Source organism: Erpetoichthys calabaricus, chromosome 12, assembly GCF_900747795.2.
Source record: "Erpetoichthys calabaricus chromosome 12, fErpCal1.3, whole genome shotgun sequence".
Taxonomy (NCBI): Eukaryota; Metazoa; Chordata; class Cladistia; order Polypteriformes; family Polypteridae; genus Erpetoichthys; species Erpetoichthys calabaricus.
This window is the reverse complement of record NC_041405.2, coordinates 6,227,719-6,253,248: the sequence shown is the minus strand read 5'-3', so window position 1 is coordinate 6,253,248 and position 25,530 is coordinate 6,227,719. Positions and strand designations below refer to the sequence as shown.

General features: G+C 39.1%; 3 protein-coding genes across 6 annotated transcripts in view; 2 read left to right on the top strand and 1 right to left on the bottom strand.

Annotated features, from left to right (window-relative positions):
* The window catches only part of LOC127529812 (uncharacterized), a 119,184-nt gene that overhangs the window by 20,574 nt on the left and 73,080 nt on the right, over positions 1-25,530 (top strand). The gene's annotated exons all lie outside the window — the stretch shown is intronic.
* Positions 1-25,530, top strand: part of LOC114661781 (up-regulator of cell proliferation-like) — a 133,425-nt gene that overhangs the window by 37,710 nt on the left and 70,185 nt on the right. The gene's annotated exons all lie outside the window — the stretch shown is intronic.
* Positions 475-25,530, bottom strand: part of LOC114661780 (interferon-induced very large GTPase 1-like) — a 138,086-nt gene continuing 113,030 nt past the window's right edge. For 2 of the 4 annotated variants that reach the window (XM_051934701.1, XM_028814980.2), the window contains one exon: positions 475-1,945. In XM_051934701.1, coding sequence (XP_051790661.1) covers positions 916-1,945 — 1,030 coding nt within the window. In that variant the 3' untranslated portion in view covers positions 475-915. Of the gene's footprint in view, positions 2,474-25,530 lie in introns of all 4 variants that reach the window. The other 2 variants (XM_051934700.1, XM_051934702.1) reach the window with 2 other exon arrangements.

Below are 25,530 nucleotides of genomic sequence, written 5' to 3'. Positions count from 1 at the left end.
CAAAAGGCTACGTCTCGTGTCAGACTTGAAGAAGTGTTGTTTGATCCTGTAAAATTCAGACAAAACTGGAAATATACTGATTCTAATATTTTTATGGAGTTTCTTCAACAACTCTGTTTCAATCCAAAGACATGCAATTTAAGGAAAACTGATCATACAGCATGTGATGAGATTCAGTCCTACATCATAGATAGTGCTAATCGAGTTACTCTTAATTCCTCTGACACTGTAGTATTAAAATGCTAAAACAAACACTAATGGATGGATGGATATAACTTGTCATGATTTTGGTTGAACCTGTGTTATTTCTCAAGATTAAAAAAGAGATAAGAAAAACAACATATCAAATGATCCTCAAACCCATTTAAGATGTATAGCAAATGATTACAGTATTTAAAATAAAATAAAACTAATAAAGAGTAAAGACTAACAAGTAACATTTGTGGTATCTTTCCAAAATAATTACATAGAATCAGAGGATATAGATAGGAGTTAATGGGGCAATCAGAAATCACCAGGACCCCTTGTTAATATATACGGTCCTCTAGAGCATTCCTCCCAACAATAAGCTTAGTCAAAACAGGGCATTGTCCCAGGAGTTTACTTGTCTTACTTATATTGGCATCAATGACCGTGGTTATACATAACAGTCCTCAAATAATCCATGTCTTGCAGGTCTTGAAATGAATGGCATCAAACAGACATTGACTTGAAACATTGATTTATTGAAGTTACAAGAACAGGAAAAATATCTGAGAGGACAAAAGCCACCAATGCGTGTTCATTCAGTGATTTCTTTTGTGTAATATGATGAGAAGCTGTTAATCATCTTGAGTCAGGAGACTGCAGTAGGACACATTAGGCAGATTAATATCCCTCACATTTTCAAATTGAAGCTCTCATCTAAAACTTATTTTACAACTTTTCATTTTTGGTAGTTACCTTCATTTCTTTCCATTTGCTTATCACTCTTGAGATTGTTGTTTTTGATTCGTGAATCTTCAGATCATCAAGGTGTACCTGATAGACTTTTTCCAGGTGGGTTTTCACATCATGCTTTGTTATATTAACTCTTATCCTGACAGGCTCATGCTTGTGCCATTGTGCAAACTCTTTATAATATTTTTTGTAAACAAACTGCCAGTAAATGGAAGTGTAGTCTTTGTAAAGTTGACCCCAATTATCATTTAGTAGGTTGTGCACTTCATATCCTTTCATGGGGACTTTGTGAAATATGCAGTTGACTGTCTTCTGATGTGCTTTTCTCCAAAATACAAAGTTAAATTTTTGAAGTCTTGTTCTGCTTGAGAGGTGATGATGTTGTGCCTTGTTTTCAATGGTCAGTACTCGATGGTAACTTGAATAATGTTGGTGGTCATTCCCTTCCAGCTCACATGGTGTCCCACAAAATGGACATTTCTTCCCACAGCCCTTCAAAAAGCTCATCATTTCCTTGTGTGGTGGATTGGGCAGACGTCTTACTTTAGAGCTGGGATCCCATTTGTTTGCTTCTTCTATCACTTCCTTCTGTAACACTTGTATTGCTTCACACAGATTTTCAATGAGATGTGATGCATCGCCCATGTTCTTAAACATAATATTGCCTAGGTTTTCTTTCTTTAGGACCATTATCTTTTCCATTTCTTTCATTAGCATATGCAGTAGTTCTTTACCTGTGTTTAATTCCTTTCTATCCAGAATTTTCATCAGTTCCTCGAAAAGGTTGCTTATTATCCCCTCTAACAATAAAGAAAATTGTGTTTTGCCATTCAGCTCACTTCTACAGAATTCCTCTGCCTGTGCTGCCAGCCACTCTTCAGCAAACCAATCGTAGTCTGTGATGTACGCCTTGTAGGCCTCAAAGTCCTCTCCATCATACAGGCTGACCAGGAGGGACAACTGAAAATTGGTGATGCTTCTAAGAACAACTGGTGCCCACGTCTCTCTCATTTGATTTACAATGTCCCTTGAGAGCTGCCTTTGGATCTCGTCTATGAGGGACGGCTTGAGACACAAGTTACAGAACTGATTTGTCACTTTTTTACTCAGATCTCGTTCATGATACATCTCACTAAATGTTTCCCAGTAAGTATCTTTTCTTTCTTGAAGTTTATTCACTATGTTATGTTCTCTCATAAACTTGTTATGCATTTCCTGAAAACGATATACTGCTGTTCCGCAGATGTGCAGCTTGATGTCCACATGAAACTGGCTGTTAACCAATTTATGGCCTTCTCCTAAATTTTCAGTTTGCTTGTCTATTTCTTTAATGACACCTGTGCAGTAATTCTGATCGTAATCTGTGGTCTTATTTATCAAGTCGTCCAGGTACTTGTTACACTTACTTATCACAGAGTCTGCAATCTTCTGAACCTTCATGACATGAGCATTAGAGCTCCATGATTTATTCACATGATGACCTCCTTTACTGGCTGTTCTCTGGATGTCCTTTTCTTGGAGACCACCTTCAAACCTCATTGAGCCAATTTCTTTATCTGCATTACTGGCTACCATCTCAGTTGTATTTTTATGACTAAAAGGCCACCATGAATGCACTTTTTCTTTAATATCTGATGTGATTTGTTTTGCCAAATCACATGAATAACAGGGGTAAGAAGACTTGGTGTTCACATGTTTATCTGTCACAATGAAATGTTTTGCTTGTGAGAGGTGAGATTCCCACAGTTTTTCCTTTATGTCTTTCCTTTTTGATTCATCGGCCATTATAGCGTTCTCCATGTCAGCTCTGATATTGACATGATCTTCTGGAATTTTAAAGGACTTCACATTTTTTGCCCACATCTTCTCAAATTCTCCTTTAAGTTGAGTTTCAGTAAGTTTGTTTTTCTCCTGCTTGCATTTTTGCATCAGCTCATTAACTTTCTCCTCAATCTTTTCTTCATATTTATTGATTTGCTTTTGAAAATCAATAAGACTTTGATGAAGTTTGATGAACTCTTCACATTTCCTCACTGCATTTTTCTTACATTCCATGCAAAGTGTCTTAATGTTCACCTCAAAATGATGTTTGTGGTTTTCAATTAATTCTCTGTTATTAACATCACTGGTGAAATAGGCCTGAAGTTTCCTAAGTCCTTCCAGTTCCTGCTTCCTTGCTAACTCATCAGCCTCACTTTTTAATTCAGACACTAAATTATCGATCTCTTCACAGTTTTTAATTCTCCGCTCTGCCTTTTCCTTCCACTCTATGAAGCTTTTCTGAATTTCCCATTTCCAGTCACTGTACTCAGATGAGAGTTTTGAATAAGCGACAGCCCCCAGACTGTTCTGAAAACTGAATAAGAAATCCTCTGATTTGACCGCATTGCTGAAGTCTTCCATTAAGATGATGAAGTCTGAGATTGTTAATGGTAATCGTTTCTTTCTTTGTTGTTTAATGTGATCCACCAGCTGCTGTTTCAGTTCAAACACTTTCTCACTGTACCCGCTACTGACAGATGCCATCGGCGGCTCACTGTGCCACAACCCTGGCATGTATTTCATTGTCTTCTTGATGTCATAATGAATCACATCAGAAAATTTAGTGTAAGTTTGTTCTTTGTTTTCCTGTTTTGCTGCCATTTGTGTGAGAATATCAAGTTGTTTAAAAAACTTTGTGATTCCTGAAAAATTGAGGACACTGGCGGAGAGGTCAGAGACATTGTGGTGAATGAAGTAAATGCTTGGTTTAATTCCAACTTCCTTCATCCTTATTAAGGCGTGGACAATGATCTGGAGAATGTCCTGCATTTCTGAACTGGATTCTGATGACAGGTTTACTAAGACAATGTCACTTAGTCCAGTTATCAGTGTTGCCAGCTCATTGTCATGTTCATAATTGTTTGTTACACTCAATAATTCCTGTGCTCTCAGCCCCTCTGTGTCGATCACCATAATGTAATCACATCTAAGCTCAGCTTTCATATGTTGGTCCACACAGATGAGCTGCATGAAAGCCCCCCGTGTACACCGCCCAGCACTCACTGCAAACTGCAGGCCAAACAAGGTGTTGAGAAGTGTGGACTTACCAGTGCTTTGTAAACCAAGAACTGACAAAACAAAAATTCGAGTGTCAGGATGTGTTTTTATCTGAACTTGTTTTAAAACATCTGACACCCATCTTATGGGAATATTGGAGACATCTCCATCGATGAGTTCAACTGGAAATCCAGAAAGCATCATGTCAGCCGCAGCACTTGGTAATTTAGTTAAGTGTTTCTTCAAGTCAGGATCGCTACAATAAAACGAGGCTTCATAAATCTGACCGATTTCACGCAGGAAGTGCTCTAATACCAGGGAGCTCCTGCTCAGCCTGTTAAGTAATTGTTTCTTCTCATTTGTTCCTCTAATTTGGGTCACCAGCTTTTCACATAACTCAGGTAGGATTGTTGAGGAAATGGAGTCCAGTTTGAACTTCATCCAGTGCAGAAAGAAGAGTCGCTCATCATTGGTGCTCCCCAGGAGAGCTTCAATAAACATCTTAATAGCAGGTGAAAGCTCATTTTCTAACTGCTTCTGACGAAGCTCCTTCTTTTTCTGTTCTAATTCCTTAGCGTATTCCAAAGGTGTTTTTTCACCAGTATCTTTTAATCTTTTATATTCCTTCTCAATTCTAGAGAATTCCTGCCAGTGTAGCCCTTGAAAAGGAAATATTTTTTCTTTAAGCTCAACAATTTTATCAGGGTTGAGATAAGAAAGAACTTTCTCAGCGTTTTTTCTTCCAGCCTTACATGGCTGATAATCTTCGTCAATGTAAAAGCCCAGTTTTCGACAAGCAGCAGACATTCCTTCTAAGGTTACGTATCTTCTCTCTGCTTTACATATGGATGACAAAACAGTAGACACAAATTGAGCATCATTTTTCATTCCACGTACTAAAACGTTATCTCTTGTGATCTCACAAATTGACTTTAAATGTTTCAGTCTTTTTGTAACTGCTTCTGTTTTGTTACTTTTAATATTTAATAACAAAAAGAAACTTGATTTAGATTTTGATAGAGTAGCAATCACATTCTCCTCTTCTTTTCCAATATCATCCACAAAGACAAAGATCATTGAGGAAACCTCAGCAAGAAAGCCCACCTGTGTGGACAGCGACTTTGCGTCTCCTCTGAGGTTCATCACCACCATTGGCTCCAGTAACCGTCCTTCATTTTCCTTTTTTTGTGGTAAATACCAGCTGAGCTCAACAAGGCCATTGGAAATTTTCCGGGGAACATGTCCACCTTCCATTTCAGAATGAGTAAAGAAACTGTGATGGTCCTGAGAGCCACTGAGGAGACTGTTGAGGAAGGCTGACTTTGAACGCTGGAGATCCCCCAATCTGATGAATGTAACTGCGAGCATTGGGTGTGTTACGATGTCCTTCTCAATAGTGGATGTCTCACTCCCTTCTGATGTTTGATGCCATTTTTTCCTAATAGTACGTAGTGCCCATTGAAGATTGTAGAAACTGCCATTATAATTTGGTAACAAGAAGGGCACTGCAATCTGGCACATTGACATTTTCTGCACCAACTCTTGTTGAACAAAGTGATCAGAACACATAAAAACAGCAACGATGACGTCAAGTGGATTTAAGACAAGTGTGTCCTCTGTATCATCAGAAAGCCATTCATCTACGTTTTCTTCATCTTCTAACTGACCTTTATGTTTTTTAGCACATTGACTTTCTATACATTTCAGCATCAATGCACCTGAATGTACCATCATGAGCTTTTGAATGAAATACCACGGGACCTCTTGAAGTTCTGATGGTTTGTTGGATTGTATTGTTTGTGAGCTGATCTTCTTAATGTGTCTCATGCTGAGTTTCTCATTGCAGTATTCTTCTAAGCCAAGTCTTTCTAAAATGTCATTCTTGTGTACCGAGTGCCCCTTGTGCTCTGGCTGTTTAGACACATCATGACATACCAGCTCTCCGATTTCACACAAAGTACTTCTCATTACTTCTGTCTGAGTGACTCGTTGTTTTCTGATTAAGTTTAACTCGTCTTTTAATTTAGCAGGATTTCCATCGTCTTTCTCAATTAGGTGTTCAAGAGAAGCACACAGATCAGAGCCCATGTCTTCCATAAGGGTTTGGATCACTGATTCTGCTTCTTTTTTACTGTTGTTCAAATCTTCTACCTCTTCAAGTGCTATTATGAACACAGATGCTTGTCCTTCTTCTTTGCTCATTCCCCGTAGCTCTTTTATATGGTGTTCTAGTTTGAGAATTTTATCAGTCACTAATTTCCATAATCTTTCAGACACATCAGTCTTTTTTGGAATTCCACTCTTTAAATTCTCATAGAAGATGGCTGTGATCAGATACTGCAGATGTCCTTCATCTGTCTTGGCCAAAATCTTCTTCAGTCTGACAAAAGCTACAAGAACGTTATAGAGGAGCATTTCTGTGATGAGTTCATTTGTAGAAGTGATGTATAAGACCTGCTTTTTGATTCTGGAAATCAGTCGATCTTCATCATCATAAGTGGAGACCGCTTTTACTTCTTCAGTAATGACATAACTTTTTATAACTGATAATATTGTGTTTAAATTTGAAAAGGAAGTAGGATTTGATAAAATGTACTTCTCAACCAAGGTTTGTATTTGCTCAAATAAAGCTACTTTCAGTAAAGAGGGTAAATCTTTTGAGTCCATACATCTGACCAGCCTCAAGAGGAATTCCTGAATGGTGTTGTCACAAATAACATTTTGACGCCAGTAGAGATCAGTTTCTTCAGGCTGATTCATCCATATCTGAAAGTGCACTTTAGTGAATTCAGTTACAAACTCGACACACTTCTCAGTGAATTGGTCTTCTGACAGTCTGCTCCATATTTCTGCATTTTCAATCAGACTTTCCACCAAATCTTCACACATTATAAATCTCTCAAGGTCACTGCTAGTATCCTGCACTCCAGTCTGTTTTTCCCAGCATGCTTTTATCATATCTGATACAGCTTCATAATGAAGAAAATCATTTTTATGGTTCAAACTTATAATCCTCCACACTGGCACATATTGATCCAAAGGTCCTCTGTCAATAACTTTCCATGTGCTGCTGGCAGAGCAAAGGCTATTTCCCCAGTCCTCCAAGGCAAGAAAGTGATCTGGGCCTCCAAAGATTTGTAAAGATAATGTGGAGTTTTCTGCAAGTTCTCCATTGTTCAGATGATTAAGTTGTTCCTGAAATGCTGATGTATCTGTTGAGAAGTCAACTTCATCTACAATTTCCTCTAACAGCTGCCTTGTTGTTTCTCTTAGATCTTCACTAAACTTTGTGCTTTCCACTTTCACTCCATATATTCCACCAAACGTGTTGCTTGTACTGACATGAGAGCCGTACTTTTCCAGGATATCCTTACATAGCGTATCCTTCTCTTGCTGACATTTTGTGTTTTCCAGTTTTTTCAGGTCAGCTATCATTGATGGGTTGAGAAGAAGATCAGTCCAGCTTAATGTGCAGGTCGCTACTGGAGTTAAATATTTCTTCCACTGACATATGTATGATGTGTGTGATTCTTCTACTTTTCTGTCATGAACATTGTCATCTTGTCTGTCTACTTCTAAAATCGTGTTCTTGTCCACAATGTCAATTAATTCCTGGTATGCGCTGTATCCACTGTTCTCCAGAAGGACTCTGGCTGATTGCTCTTGACAACAAGAGGTAAAACCTGCGCTGATTTCTATTGGTTCTGCTATATTGAGTAGTGACCACTTGCATATTTTGGGAGCGTCAATCATTGCTGATCGTTTCTTTACAAGATCCTCAGGATTACATGAAAGCAGAATATTCTGAAGCACCAATCCATCAGCACACATCTCTAGGATGTTATAATCACTAAGCAGTCCAGAACTATCAGATGGATTGAAAGCCTCGCTGTCTGAGCCTTGAGAACACATGACAGATTTTCTGTTGGCTTCATCTGATGAAGAATTCACATAAATAACCAAACTGGAATGGAGTTTAGTGGATCCTCTCTGCAGTGTCAATGGTGATGTTTTAAAGTGTTTGCTTCAGGCTGTGATTAAATAGAAAAAAAGAAAACATATGATTATCCTTCAAATAATAAACACAGATTTAAATTATTAAATGGAAACAAATAAAAAACACAGATTGTAAAATTACAGTGAATGATGTATACCAAATTGTAATAATAGTCTAAAGGAGGACAAATGCATTATTATATGTGATAACATCCCTTTAGCATCTGGGTGTTTTATCAAAGCTACAAACAAAGTGAAATAGAAATAGCAGCTAGAGGTTGAGAATAAGTAGTGATGAGCCAATGACTGCTGCATGTAAGCGTGCGTTTGTTTAATGTACATAGAATTAGCCTATAAACATATACAGTATTGAGCCTGCTAATCAAACTAAGACACATTATTGACACCATGAATAGAAGGATATCTGGGCCATGGAATGTGCAGCACACTTAAAACGAAAAGCGTAAGATGAACAAACACTTGTATTTAGAGTAAATCACAGATCTGATGGTAAAGAAGCACATGCCCTGGAAAAGAAGGATACACAAAGATTGCAAAGGCATTGAATATTCCTCAAACCAAAAGACAGTCCATTGCACAAAGTAAAAGTCATGACAAACTTGTGAGATGTGAACAGTCCTCTAAAAAACAACTTAGAGAGGTTTCTGCAACAGAGAGTTTGGCTTGGAATAAATTACATTTAACGATATTGCAAACTATTAAAGCATTTCACAACAATGGTCTGTATATGAAAGTGGAAAAGACGAAGACCTGATCAGAATGGAAAAATAAACTGACATTAAAATATCACAGGATACCTCTTATGTACTGTAGATAAAAGTCTGGTGGTCTGATTATTCTAAAGTGAACGTTTTCTGGGCCAAATGCTAAGTATGGTGATGATGGTATCATGTGTGAGTGGTGGGTTTCAGCAATGGAGACTGATAGTCGTGACAAAAATGGTAAATGACAAATTTGGAATAACACAGAGAAATACAAGATAAAAACCTGCACCCTGTGGCAGACAATGAAGTAAGGAGGAGGACTGTGTGCCAAAAGGGTGTTGATCCAAGCCACGACATTGAAGTTACTTAAAATGGAGTAAATACATTTACTTATTCTTAGTGAGTGCATTTATATGTACTTTAATAAACCCGGTTATTCACAGAAACACATTTTCAAAAATGGCATGTACTGTATACCCTTATTCCAGTTAGAGATTCATACATTTATTTCTAGTAGGATTGACTACTGCATTGTGTTATTGACTGGCCATTCAAATCACTCTTTTTGCAGCTTTCAGGAAATTAAAAATGCTGCTGAAAGAATCATTAGAAGAACAAGAAAATACGAACACATAACTCCAGTTCTTAAGTCCTTACACTGGCTCCCAGGTAAGTTTAGGGCAGATTTCAAAATTCTTCTTTTAACATACAAAGCCTTAAATGGAGGTCCAGCTTAGTTATCCGAACTTATCATTATTTACAAATCAGACCGCACAATGAGAGCTCAAAATTCCCGGCTTAAGATTCCAAGGATGAATAAAATAACTGAGATGTCAGGCCTTTAGTTACAGGACCCCAAAGCTGTGGAATGGCCTGGCAGCCACTATAAGAGATGCCCGTTCAGACTCTGCTTTTAAATCCCAGCTGAAGACTCAAGACTTCAGTTTAGCACACCCTGACTAGAGCTGCTGATTAGCTGTGCATTCTGCATCAATATTTATAATTCATTACTCACCCTCTTCTATTCGGATTCTCCTCTCGATAGCTGGATGTGGCACTTGGTGCCACTGCTCTACTGCCAGGCTGCTCTCCTGCATATAGAGATGTCATCTTAGATAAAGGAACATTGGAATCGTTGTAAGACTGGAGAGTCAACACAGACTCCACTATAGAATGACCAGGTGGGGGTGGACAAGAGCCAATCATTCCTTTACGTACATCACATCACACACTGAGCATGGGGCCTGTGTTTGAAAGACCGATGGGCAGGGGCTTCAGCTCTGTGATTCAGGAGCTCCACTGGACTGCCAAACAGATTGCACATTTTTGTTGCTTGGTTTACTTGACGTGAGTCAGATAACTCCTCTCCCGACCCAAATCTTAACCAGAATGTAACTGAGTATATTGTGTAACATCACTGAAATATAATTTAAAGCAGTAACCTCCTCAATTAAGCAGGGGTCTGGAGGTCCACACCTTGACTCTATTGGGGTATTGCTGTGTTGTGAATTGCCAAATTAACATCATTGACGGTCACCTGATGTGATCATTTTTCATTAATGAGTAGAGAGATGGCATCAAGTCAACACCAGTCAGGAGTGAAAAAAAAGAAAAAAAATGAATGCATGAAGAAGCAGCTTGTGAGGTACTTGCAGGTGCGTTTAGAAATCTAAATTTGTCCAACTTCTAGTAAGCCAACTAATGTTACATCAATTGCCTCTACAATAAAGCTAGCAGTTTACTGGAGAAACAATGCTGTAGTATTATGTGTAACAGCTGTGATGTTGAGTGTTTAACAAATATTATTTGATGTTACAGTACACATCTGACACAATGCATGACTGAGGATTATTTATTATGGCCATACGGACCTCAGGACCACCACACGTTGTTAAAGTCTGCTGACATTAGTCGACATATGAAATGAGTTTTATTGTATTGGGGACATGTTTGTCAATTGGCTCTCTTACTTACTATTTAGTGATTGGCTGAATTATGGAAAAGTACCACTTACAGCATCTTTGACACACAAAAATAGCCATCTGCTCAGATTAACGTCAATCGTTCATTAATTTTTGGTTGACTAACATTACTGATTTAATCAATGCTTTATTGATAGTTGATGTCATTAGAAGGACAAAATGAAGCTAAGATAAATTCTTAAATGTAGGTGATATATTGATATGTTTATTTTTTAAATATCTAAATATTCAACTTATTTGTGACCCTGCATTAACTTATTAAAGTAAATTTATTAAGCATGTACAGTAGTAGTATTAGTAGTTTTTTATTATTACTATTAGTAGTAGTAGTAGTAGTAGTAGTAGTAGCAGTGGAAGTAGCAGGGTTAAACCAGACCTGACACAAACACTGTGGAGTTATGGCCTCATAGAGGACTTTACTTCCAGAAAATGCAGTTGTGTGCTGTTGTGATTTGCAACAAAGAGACTGAAGAAACCCCCAAACATTCACTTTCAAGTTTGTTTTTTTTTAAGTATTTGTATTTGACATTAAAAGTGAAACTAAAGTTTGTGATGTCTGCTTCTTTATGTATTTAGTATTTATTTTGATATTCATTGTTGAAATTAAAGCTGTTATAAGGAATTCTAATGTAGTGGATTCACAGATGAGCAGATTTTTAGACCCAAGAAGACTATTCTGCTTTGGGCCTCAGTTTGGCTAGGGTAGCACTGGGGTGGGGGACCAGTCTGCCGAGGTCTCCAGGACTGTGACTGTGTCTGACTTTCTCTTTGACTTCATCATTTACAAGTTTAATCTCCTTCATTGTCAACTGGCCATAGTTTATCAATTGATTGATGGACAGATAGTGTTGGTTTTCATTTAAGTTAATCGGTTTGTAATTTGTTTTATGTGTGTTTTGACAAACATATGTCTTTATATGTACTAATTCTGTATTTAGTAATTAGTATAGTATATTCTTTTATTTAATCTAAGAATTCACTCACTGCGCTCTGTGTCTGCACTCAATGACGAGCGCTCTACAAAAAAATATGTTGTGTTGTATTGTATTCTTGTCCTGCGGTGCCAGATCTGTAATTTTCTTAATAATAGATGCCTATATTTTACAGTGGCACAGTAGTAGCTCTGCTGCCTCGCAGTTAGAAGACCCGGGTTCACTTCCTGGGTCCTCCCTGCGTGGAGTTTGCATGTTCTCCTCGTGTCTGTGTGGGTTTCCTCCGGGTGCTCCAGTTTCCTTCCACAGTCCAAAGACATGCAGGTTAGATGCATTGGTGATTCTTAATTGTCCCTAGTGTGTGTGCTTGGTGTGTGTGTGTGTGTGCCCTGCAGTGGGCTGGCATCCTGCCCGGGATTGGTTCCTGCAGACCCTCATGACTCTGTGTTAGAATATAGTGGGTTGGAGAATGGGTGGATTGATGGATAAAAAAGGAAACAACAGGAATCTTAGTGACTGGCAAAAATGGAAATAATGAGGGTATTAGAAATAAACCTGATCCCTTAGATTTAAAAGTGAAGACAGTGGTAAAGAGTCTAGGGGTAATCGTGGAGTCTGACCTAAATTTGAAATCACACAATAACCAGACTACCAGGACTGCATTTTTTCACTTAAAGAAGATAGCAAACATTAGACAGCTTATAACACTGCAGGATGTTGAGAAATTAATTCAATGTAAGAGCCAGTCTTAAAAGTTAAAGTTTTGAGTTAAACTCATATTAATGTTTGCTTATTTTGAATAGAATATAAATTTCTTCCATAGTCATAGCTTATGGTATAGTCTTTTCCCCTATAAGTTAGTAAGAGATTGAACCTTCTTGCTATAACTGAGAAACAGTGTGATAATAAGCTCTTGTTGTGTTTAGAACAGGTCCCAGTACATTGGGACTTAAAAGACCCATTTTGTACTCAGTGATGGGATAGGCATACAGTTTTCTGACCGTCGTTTAGAAATGATTCAGAAATGTTAAGTGATTAATAACGATTTGAAATGCAAAAAGATTTAAGCTTTGAACAGAACTGTTCTTAACAAAAACTTTTCTCTTTTTTTTTTATTTTAATTTTCTTTTTTGTGTGAATTGTTTTACTTTGAATTTTAACTAAAACTTTTAAAAATGAAGATATTTTGTCTGTGGAATCATTTCGGTGCGTCAGGCTTTTGTTGAGTCCCATTTTTGAGTTAGAGCTGCTGAACTTTGGTAACTTTGGAAAAACGCTTTGGAAAAACACTTTTCTTTTTAGTCAGCTAGATTACTGTAATGCAATCTAACAGGTCTACCTAAGAAAGACATCAATCACTTGCAATTTATTCAGAATGCAGAATCTTGACTTGAAAAAGAAAATTTGAGCATATCACACCAGTTTTTAAGTGTTGTTACGTTGGCTTTTGAATTTAAGATCTACCTCTGCAACACATTCATTAATCAAGAGTCCCGTCTTCAATTTATTATAATATTGCAGTTACTGCACTTGCACCTTAATACTTAGTTATCACAACAGTTCAACTTGGCTAAAGAATGAACCGCTGCAGTAAGAATGATGTGTGGTATTGCTGTTTAAACAAATAAAACCCAAGGCATTTACTGAACCACTAAACTCACCATCTGCAATGGCAAACTTGACAAGTCTTTCTTCTTCTTCTTTCGGCTGCTCTCGTTAGCGGTCGCCATAGCGGATCATCTTCTTCCATATCTTCCTGTTCTCGTCATCTTGCTCTGTCACACCCATCACCTGCATGTCCTCTCTCACAACATCCATTAACCTCTTAGTCCTTCCTCTTTTCCTCTTACCTGGCAGCTCTATCCTTAGCATTCTTCTCCCAATATATCCAGCATCTCTCCTCTGCACATGTTCAAACCAATGCAATTTCACCTCTCTGACTTTGTCTCCCAACTGTCCAACTTGAGCTGACCCTCTAATGTCCCTGCCTGCACTCTCTTTTTCACTTCTCTTCCACAATCCCCATTACTCTGTACTGTTGATCCCAAGTATTTAAACTCATCTTCGCTCGCCAGCTCTACTCCCTACATCCTCACCATTCCACTGACCTCCCTCTCATTTACACACATGTATTCTGTCTTGGTGGTCCTACTGACCTTCATTCCTCTCCTCTCATATCTCCACCTCTCCAGGGTCTCCTAACCCTAAAACTTGAAAAACTCGACAAGTCTAAATGTCAGCAAAAGTTACTGTATCCCATCGAAATCACTGCGCACGAACAACAAGGTGCAAAACAAACGTCTTCAATAATATAGGGTGGTGTAGACTCATAGTCTGAAGAGCAGACTGGGAAAAGCAAGGAATGCCTTCAGGACCATGGAAAATGTGTGGAAGTTATCCAAGTATAGCATCCACACCAAATTAAAATACCAAATTTTATAAGTTCTGTGTCCTGTCTACACTGCCCTGTCAGTCAGAATGCTGGCTCATGACAGCAAATGTCCTAACCAAGCTGTCACCACTCCACAAAATATGCCTGAGGAAGATATTGGGCACCTCAGGCTTATGACCTCCTCCTCCTTCAATGTCAGCAAGAGGACATGGGTACTATCATAATGAAGAGGCACTGGAAGTGGTTGGGCCTTGTGATGAGGAGAGATGCTGGCACAATCATTAAAACAGCACTCCACTTGTCACCAGAAGGATGTAGGAAATGTGAGAGACCAAGAACAACCTGGCAACGAATAATGGAGGATGAGATGAAAGCTATGAACTATACTTGGGGCACACTGGAGATGATGGCTAAAGAGGAAGTAAAGGGCAATAATAATAATAATTCTCACAAAGCCAGATGGAGACATATGGAAACAACCATGACAGTATTTTGTTTAAACTGCGTGGGGACAAGTGTCACAGTTCTAAACTAATTTAACGCCTCATGAAGGCAGCGCTTAAAGTAGGGGTGGTGATTCTGAACTGCAAAGAGCGATGGTGCTCTAGTTAATCTGATTAGACAGATAGAACACTTCTGATTATGATTAATTCTCTACAATCAAAAAGTATCCCAGAAAGACCCAAATAAACTTATAAATGAGTTTTACATGAGCAGAAGAGCACATTGCATGTGTTAAAATTTAAAATAAACAACACCAGCAGATGCACACGTGAGGCTGCACACCATCCACTACATGACTGCAACAAATAACTAAATAAATTTAACATTACTGTCTAATTGGAAATGCAAACATGCCATGACAAGTGCCTTGAGGATGGGAAAGATGTTATATAAATAAAATGTATTATTATTATTAAAATAGCTTCAGCATTTTAACATGTTGTATATCCACGGATGACTATGCTTATGTAAACTGTAATTGCTGTTGTTATTCAATATAGTGATGCACTACAGAAATGACTAAATACTAAATATCATAGCAGACAGAAGCCACAAGTCTGTATATCTGTATATATATATAGTATTGGAATTGCTGAAGGAATTTCTTCTCCCTGATTTACTCTTAGATTAAAAAAAGAAAACTAAAGGAAATAAAGTACAGACCTGGACCAACACATGAGGTTTAGTAAATATAACATTGTGTATAAATTAAAACACATTAGCTTGTTTTGGGCATGGCAGTACATTTACATTTTTTTAGATTAATGTACTACGAATACAATATTTTTAAATTATTCTTTTAAAGCCGCTTCAGGAAATAAATTTAAGAAAAAAGCTAAATGGTTAACATTGTACATCATCGATATAATACATTGCATTCAGCATAGCTACTATTATTAAGTATTAAAAATGCATGTGGATTAAAATCAGTTTTAGGTAACGTTCAGTTAGAAAATGGCCAATCATTTTGTAACCTGCTAGCAGAAAACACAAAGCAAGGAACAAACCCTGGGTAGGGTGCCAGTCCATCGCAGGGTGAACACACAAGGACACACCAAACACACACCGTGGCCAGTTTAGTATCACCAATCCACCTAACATGATTGTCTGAGGACTGTGGGAAGAAACCCATGCAGACATGAGGAGAACATGCAAACTCCACACAGAGAGGACCTGGGACCTGGACCTTGGTCTTCTTACAAAGAGGCAGCAGCACCACCACTGTGCCACCGTGCCACCCTTACAAATAAAGGTTTCATCTCATTTTTCAAGTTTCCTCAAGACGACTCATACTGTATTGGCCAAATATGTTTAAAATTCTGAAACTTACCCGCAACCTGTCATGTGTTTTCCTCTCCATTCCTACTCAGCAGGAGAGCTTTAGAGAAGTTGGGCTTTATATACGTGGAGTGGTGTGCAGAGAAACCATTTGTTCCTCCTCTACTTGTAATATTGTAGAGTCAGCACTCACTGGAGGGAACCTGAAAAGGGAGACGTTAACAAATCTTTGGCAATGCTGTTTAGTTTATAGTAATGACTGCCTTGATAGATAAATATATCTAAAGCATAGAAAATGTACATTACAGGAAAAAAATAAATAATTTCTCCTCATCACTACATTATTCATTCTATTCCTTTAGAATGGCATTTAGAAAATGCGTACTGTTTATTTATTTATTTATTTTTTTGCTGAATACAATCTATTTATAAATGTAATCAATTTATTGATATTCTTTCTGAATCCACTTATTTTACAAGTGGATCACAAAGTGCTGGATCTCATCGGTGACAACCATGAATTGGAGTTCATGCTGAACACAAATAGAACTTGTTTGCCAAAATGGATCTTCAGAAAGATTTCATAGAAGAATCATTTTTAGGTGTCAGACAGAGCATTTATTTATTTAGATTCATTCATAAAAAGTTCTATAAATAACCAGAATTAGATGATAACAGAAATCTGCAATGCACTCCTAATTTTAAAAGGATTCTCACTAAATGCAATCACACAGGCTCAGTTCAGGTTATCTTGGTCTGTTGCCTAATAAACATTGGCACTGAGCAAAGGAGACTGTTGACAGTTATAAATATGTGGGGGCAATCAGGGCTTCGAACTGACTTGTAATGGAAATTCAGAAGACGTCTGCAGAGAGGGACAGCAGCACTTCTAAAGTTTAAGGAAGCCAAGTCTGTTTATTTCTGTTGGTCTGGTTTGGGAATCCTAATGTCAGCAACTAACTCAGAATCAATCAAACTGTAGACCACAGCAATGAAACAACAAGTAGGTTTTACAGAAAACGGGAGATCTCCTGTCAGACTGAACTCCCCCACTACACACTCAGTCTCAGTGGCTGCCATCAGGTCACATGTTGAGGGTCCCAAAGACTAAAAGCCACCGGGTCAAATCCTATTCCATTCCAACTGTGATCAAACTTCTAAATGAGTTGAACTTTAATAAATCACAGGATGAGCAGATAGCATCGGTCAGGTCTAAAGGTTGATTTCATTTTTATGTCAGATATGTCTTATTATTGCTGACTGCTATATTTTAGTTATTTCTGCTGTTTTTGTTTAATGGCTGAGTTCTTTGTGATTTGTTTTAAAGTTATAATGTGCTTTCTTTGTAAAATCTGTTGACAAACCAAATTTTCCGCTCAGGACAAAAAAATTGAATTGAATTGATAAGCAGTGACAAAAAAGACAGTGGTGCCAATTGGTGACATTATGATACACACACACAAAAAAGGCAAAAATTAAATAGAAACCTCAAAAATTATTTAAACCCAAAAACTATAGAATTTAAAATAATCTGTAAGGAATAAAACATCTGCAAAATGTTCAAACCACACACAATTATATCCATCCATCCATCCATCCATTTTCCAACCCGCTGAATCCGAACACAGGGTCACGGGGGTCTGCTGGAGCCAATCCCAGCCAACACAGGGCACAAGGCAGGAACCAACCCTGGGCAGGGTGCCAACCTACCGCAGGACACACACAAACACACCCACACACCAAGCACACACTAGGGCCAATTTAGAATCGCCAATCCACCTAACCTGCATGTCTTTGGACTGTGGGAGGAAACCGGAGCGCCCGGAGGAAACCCACGCAGACACGGGGAGAACATGCAAACTCCACGCAGGGAGGGCCCGGGAAGCGAACCCGGGTCCCCAGATCTCCCAACTGCGAGGCAGCAGCGCTACCCACTGCGCCACCGTGCCGCCCACAATTATATCTCTCTATTATAAAAAAAATCCTGTGGGAGGGAATGACTAGGATATGATACGTGATCTTCACATTAAGGTCATGGAAGACAAATAAAAGACCTGCAAGACTAAAGATCGCGGGGATATACAACATGAGATTCTTGTACGACACACCCTACTTACAAGCAATATCACAGCTCAGCCAGCAAAAAAAAATCAGTAGTGTAAAGGGAAGCAGCACACACAGATACAGGTGTCACTAAATAAAGCGTATAAAGGACAATACGTTATAAATGAAACGTCGACGATTAAAAGATCACATTAGCGCAAACAAAAGGAAATTAATCAGGACCAGGTGTAATTGAAAAAATAGCAGGACAAAGCGAGGTCAGAAATAAAAAGCAAAGAACAGAAAACTGTCTTTTCGCATTCGCATCATTCAATGCACAAAACGTAGATTTACACAATAATTGACCATACGCTATGAGAATCTGTGGTCGCGCAACAGTTAAAGCAACGACAAGTTTAATTTTAAAATAAACACAATTCGGTCAGGTGTATATTTATGATCACGGAGAAGTGATCACAACGCGAGCAGCAGAGACACGAAGTGGCAAAAAGGAGAGCGGCTGTACAGGCTTTAAAATGACCGAAGGGCAGCACGACATCAGCTGATCCCCCACCCTACCTCCCCTTAACAATCCAAGCAACGTAATACGTCCTGCAAGAAAGAAAGATGCCTGGGGTAGGAAATAAAGGACAATTATTGTTTTTACAACGTCACGCGAGATAAGGCATTGAGACATCATTTAAAACAAGTCCACAGACATCTAACCTAGCAGTTGTTGGATTGCATTTGGCAGACACGCACAATGTGCTCCCAGCTCTTAAAACAACGACATGCGACAAGCAGAACAGCTTAAAGATAATTACTTCATAACAATGTGCCAATTGAAGACATTCCAAAGGTATACTTTTTCCAGTCTCTCTAGTACTGATTGAACAAAGTTTTGTCTTTCTTTCTTGTCTTTAGAACATTCTAGACTGTGAGGTCACGTAAAGGAACTGTACATCACCACTTGGAAAGTTTGGGGTGCCGACCCATTTAGTTCCAACAAAAATATATGAAAAAATCCACAAAGATTAGGGCCAATACAAGAGACTTTCCAAATAAGAAAAGTTACATTACGGTCAGGCTACGTACGAGTTGTACTGCTAGGATGGAGCTTGATGGAAGACTAAACACTTTCTTTCTGGCTGCAGCGGGATTTACAGGTTGGGGACCAGAAGGGGTGGAGTCAGTGGCCCTCACTGGGCATCGCCTCTGTGCTTTGAAGGGAACTAAAGAAGAAAACGTTAGCTTTAGTGACAAAAGTATTGGGACACAGTCAGTCAGTCATTGTCCAACTCTATATCCTAACTACAGGGTCACGGGGGTCTGCTGGAGCCAATCCCAGCCAGCACAGGGCGCAAGGCAGGAAACAAACCCCGGGCAGAGCGCCAGCCCACCGCAGGGCACACAAACACACACACACACACACACACACACACCAAGCACACACTAGGGACAATGTAGGATCGCCAATGCACTTAACCTGCATGTCTTTGGACTGTGAGAGGAAACCAGAGCAGATGCAGTCATGACATAGGAACGACCCAGGAGGATTAATTATTAATTTCAGGTGTTTCAATCAGACCCATTTCCACAGGTGTATAAAATAAAGCACCTAGCCATGCTGTCTCCATTTACAAACATTTATGATACAAAATGAGTCGTTCTGAAGACCTCATTGACTTCACGTGTGGCATTGTGATAGGATGCCATCTTTTCAATAAGATGATTCGAGAAATTTCATTCCTGCTGGATATTCCATGGTCAATTGTATGTGGTACTATTTCCACCTCTGTGGAAACAGTTTGGGGAAGACCCTTTTCTATTCCAGCATGACTGCACACAAAGCAAGGTCCATAAAGATGTGGATAAATGAGTTCTGTGTGGAAACTGGCCCTCACAGAGCCACGCTTTTTGGGATGAACTGGAATCGAGATATGAGCCGTGCCTTCTTGTCCAACATTGGTGCCTGACCTCATAAATGCTCTACATAATGAATGGGCACAAATTCAAACTGTCAACACTCCAAAATTTGTGAAAAGCCTTCCAAGAAGAGTGGAAGCTGCTATAGCTGCAAAGGGGGGACCACCTCCATATTAAAGTCTATGGATTTGAATGCAATGTCATTAAAGTCCCTCTTTGTGTAATGCTCAGGCGTCTCGATACTTTTGTGCATGTAGTGTACCTCAGATAGTACATACCAGAGGTACACATGCAAGACAACAGATATAAATGTAAAGAAAAGGAATGTTTCCACTGGCACGTTGTTATTTTTTTCATTTAATTTCTTGCAGTGTGTCGCTGACTGCTTACACTTTTTTTTTTGTTTTTCTTTTTGATACACTTTGTTAATCACCAAAGTGAAATTGTCTTTTTAATTATACAGCTTAAAAACCAGGCCTGTTTGTTTAATCTAGCATATAACCTTCAGTAAAATGGTAAAACTTTGATATGCAGAATATAAGGTCCAAATATGTCTGTCTGTCATTGCTATTTAGTGTCACATTGTAGTAACATACTGATTAGTGATTATTGATTATTTTCACCAACATACTGTAGTGATCTTGGGACATAGAGGGATGGAGTCTCCAGTGTCTGTTATACTGTTTTAGACTCCATGCCCTCCAGTTTTTCAGGTCTGGTTTACTAGTTGACTTGACCTGACTAGTTATAAAATGTCTATGCAGTCTGGGGCCTGCTCTTTGTTAACTGTCATTTCGGACATATTCATTCAGTTTGGCAACACTTGGCAGCAGTGGCTGTGGTGCACGTGGATGAAGCCCCAGTATTCAGTGAGATTCACTGGACCAAGTAGTCAGACAAATCAGATGGAAGAAATGTTGCGCCTAACTGGTCTGAATACTAGCACAATATGGCTGCTGTTCTTTTAACTTATACAAAATATGTTTTGCAATTCTATGCCTACAGCTGCTGATTCAGGATGCTTATCAGCCCCTGGCATTCTGCTGACAGGCGGGTTCCTCTTTCTACGGATTTTCCTTTTTTGATCATGTAAGTCAAAAACACCATTTCATTACAACTCTTCTTCTCCTTTCGGTTCTACTTTCTGCCCTCAGACTGGGTCTGAAATGGCCACTTGTTTCTTTTTAGTCAGGTGCCAGCATTTGTGGCTCAGGGTATCTTCTGCTAGCTGTGGCACATTGTAAACCCAAAACTGTTAAACACCAGTCTATACGCCACGCACTTCCATTTACTAGTGAAAGTGAAACTGGCCCACTTTGAATCTGTCCTGTCTCCTCCAGCTGATTCTTTGGTCTGCTCAGCTCAGAGTCTCACCACTGTGTCTGCGTCAGCTGCTCCATCCTCTGCTGATATAAGGACTTGCCTCTTTAAATTATTTTCTTGATCATATTGTCACTTTACTGTTTGGTGTGTATTTTCTTGCTGCAATCACCCTGTCATTTAATTTCTTCTCCTTCATGGTGACACAGTGGTTGGCACTTCAGTTGGACAATGTATCATCAAGATTTCAGGATTGTCTGCCTATAAAAATATAATTATACAGGAGAGAGAATACTGAAAAATCATATGCAATTGTGAAAATATTAAGAACTAGCCAACCTGCGGCGTAGCATACGCCACATAATAATTTATTGATGACTGAACACTTCCTGAAAGACACAGTTGTCCAAATGGGGTGGGTTTGAGGATACGACTGTGAGTGAATGAGAAGATGGAACTCTGGAGAGAGTAACATACAATTGTCCGTGACTGAAAACTGGGTTTGGCAGATACAGGCATATCTTTTTGAAAGTTTGTCCCTGCGCCTTATAAATTGTCATTGCAAAGGCTAATCTAACAGGAAATTGTCTGCATGTAAAAGTAAAAGGCAAATTTGAATCTGATGGGGTCAGGGAAATCCGAGGAATAAGGACTGTTTGTGAGGTAGGAACTGCGATAGTTTTACACTCCAGTACATTATGGTGAATGCTGAGAACAGCCACTCTAGTGCCTTTACAGAGACTTCTTGCTGGCATGAGGTTTCTGAGAAGCATGACAACTGAACCAATTTTAAGTTTGAGTTTATGCAGAGCCATGCCAGTGGGAGTAAGACTGCTAAGAAATTCTTCGGGGAATGAAAGTTGATGTGCGGGATCATCTGTGACGATGGAGTCAATGCTGGTGAAGGTTACTTCGTCGGTAGGGATAAGTTTCAGTACTTGTTCATTAAGGTGTACCGAGTCTTCGCTGGTGACGCTTAGTATAGCTCGCGTATTGAGTTGTTCCGGAGTCACAGTTGAGAAGTCGATGTCACCACATAGTTGTTGAACGGGATTAGAAATAAAAGAAAACAATGTGAAGGTAATGTTGCAAGTGTTATGTTTTTCCCGTCTTGCGAAATCTTGTTTGTGAGGAAGAGCTGTCATATTTGTCATCAGTGTAAGTACATGCATGTGAGGCCACAAAGGTTGCTTGTTAATGCAACCGGCGACAGTACTGTAAGTGCTAGAGTTGGCGGGCGGGGCTCTGTCGTGCATACCCCATGACGCGGGAGGAGGGTTAGAGTTGGCGGGAGGGGCTCTGTCTTGCGTGCGTGCGTATCCCATGGTCGGGCAACTTGGTGGATTATATATAGAAAAGCAGCCGGAACCGAAAACAACAATGAAAAGTCAACGTGGCTCAGAGGTGCATGTGGACTGTAGCAGAGATGAATGCGACTGAGGCGGTGTTTGGTGAGGTGCTGCGTTCCTCGAGAGCGAGGGTGGACTCGGGAGGAGGGTTAGAGTTGGTAGGCAGGGCTTTGTTGTGCGTATCCCATGGTCTTAGAGTTGGTGGGCGGGGCTCTGTGAGTTGGCAGGCGTGGCTCTGTCGTGCATATACAATACAATACAATACAATACAGTTTATTTTTGTATAGCCCAAAATCACACAGGAAGTGCCGCAATGGGCTTTAACAGGCCCTGCCTGCCTCTTGACAGCCCCCCAGCCTTGACTCTCTAAGAAGACAAGGAAAAACTCCCAAAAAAAACCTTGCAGGGAAAAATGGAATAAACCTTGAGAAAGGCAGTTCAAAGAGAGACCATTTTCCAGGTAGGTTGGGCATGCAGTGGGTGTCAAAAAGAAGGGGGTCAATACAATACAATACAATACACAGAACAGAACAAATCCTCAATATACTAAAAAATAAAAAATATAAATTTTAGAATTACATAGCAGAATTTAACAGTAGATGATATATCCCATAATAAGATTTGGATTTGTGTAGAGTCCTGGAGACCTCATCCTTCATGCTGCCTCCCCCATTTGGCCATTCCACGGATGAAACAGTGCTGGGCCAGCCAATCCGATGAAAGGACCCCTCTTTCCCACGATTCCTGCGATCCTCCATCTGGGATGACTTTTCCTTAGGCAGGCAAAGCAACTTGGCAGGTGGGCCGTGGTACCAAGTGCCACATTTGAGTACCGAGAAGAAAAACAGAATAAGTGAGAGTTAGTATACAATTATAACTGTCATGTTACTTATGTTTAAGTTCTAATGACTAACAACAGAGATGCAGTCTGTACAGTTAATCAGCAGCTCTAGTCAGGGTGTGCTAAACTGAAGTAGTGAGTCTTCAGCTGGGATTTAAAAGCTGAGACTGAAGGGGCATCTCTTATAGTAGCAGGCAGACCACTCCACACTTTAGGGGCCCTGTAACTAAAAGCTCGACCTCCCACTGTTATTTTATTAATCCTTGGAATCATAAGCAGACCGGCATCTTGAGATCTTAATGTGCGCTCAGGTTTGTAAGTCATGATAAGTTCAGACAAGTAAGCTAGACCTCGACCATTTAATGCTTTATATGTTAAAAGGAGGATTTTGAAATCTGCCCTAAACTTAACCGGGAGCCAGTGTAAGGATTTAAGAACTGGAGTTATGTGTTCGTATTTTCTTGTTCTTGTAATAATTCTCACAGCCGCATTTTGGATTAACTGGAGGCTGTATAGAGAACAGTTTGAACATCCAGTGAACACCGCATTGCAGTAGTCAATCCTACTAGAGATAAATGCATGAATTAGTTTCTCAGAATCCTGTTTATTTAAAAAGCGCCTTAATTTCCTAACATTTTTAAGATGGAAGAAACATGTTTTGGACAACTTTGTAATATGCGCTTTAAATGACATGCTAGAGTCAAAGATAATGGGCGACCCTAAGCACACAGCCAAGATATCATAGGAGTGGCTTCAAGACAACTCTGTGAATGTCCTTGAGTGGCCCAGCCAGAGCCCAGACTTGAATCTGATTGAACATCTCTGGAGAGATCTTAAAATGGCTGTGCACCAACGCTTCCCATCCAACCTGATGGAGCTTGAGAGGTGCTGCAAAGAGGAATGGGCGAAACTGGCCAAGGATAGGTGTGCCAAGCTTGTGGCATCATATTCAACAAGACTTGAGGCTGGAATTGCTGCTAAAGGTGCATCGACAAAGTATTGAGCAAAGGCTGTGAATACTTATGGACATGGGATTTCTCAGTTTTTTTATTTTTAATAAATTTGCAAAAACCTCAAGTAAACTTTTTTCACGTTGTCATTATGAGGTGTTGTGTGTAGAATTCTGAGGGAAAAAAATGAATTTAATCCATTTTGCAATAAGGCTGTAACATAACAAAAGGTGGAAAAAGTGATGCGCTGTGAATACTTTCTGGATGCACTGTACATTGTACTCTGGTTGGTTCGTTGGTTTACACTCCAATGATTTATTTAAAATAAAAGTCCATTATATTATATTTTGGTTCTTCTTATACCTTTGAGTTACACCACCACCCTAGAAGTTTCTGTGCATATAACAATTGGCCATTCTCATTGCTTATAGTACATCTGCTGATGTCTTAGTCATCCTTCAGTACATTGTGTATATGTCATCTACCTTTCTTCTGGTACATTCTTTATTTACTTGACCATCTCAGTATTTTTTCTAAACCAATTCTTTTATTTCAGTGTACATTTTGTTGTTCACTTGATCTTTATCTTGTTTCCGACATTTATTAACCCTTTATGCTATTTCTCAAAGATGAATGCTAAGTTACCCTAAAATTATTCTTCCACAGATGAAATGCAGTAAAGTATGTATATTACATTTTACAGATTAATTAATTGTTAATCTGACTGATTAATTGTTTACCATTTAAACAATGGATACTGTTAATGATTAAAGATGTGGGGGTACGGTAGAAGTGCTCGTTCCTCGCAGCAACAGGGTTACATCCCAGTTGTACCATCCATCGAGGGTCTTTAATTTTCATATAGATAATCAATGTGACCAAAAAGTAAAAGAATTTATGAACCTCCTGGACTCTTTTGATTTGAGACAGCTCGTTAATCAGCCTACACATAAAGCAGGTCATACGTTAGACTTAGTAATTACTAAAGGACTAAAAGTTGATATAAAGCAGGTCATTGACATTGGTCTATCAGACCATTTTCATCTACTTTTTAATATAGAAATAATGATAAGCATATTGTTAAAAAACGCTTCTTTGACTCATCTGCAGCTTTAAAACTTACAAACATTCTAAGCAATCAGTCCGTTTATAGTGCCAACTATAATAGCGAGGAGAATGTAAATAGTAAGGTGGAAAGATTTAATACTAAAGTGAGGGCTGCTGTTGACATAGTTGCACCTGAAAAGACAGTTAAAAAATCTTCTAGCATTGTTATACCATGGAAGACCCAAAGAGTGTCTGATTTAAAGAGAA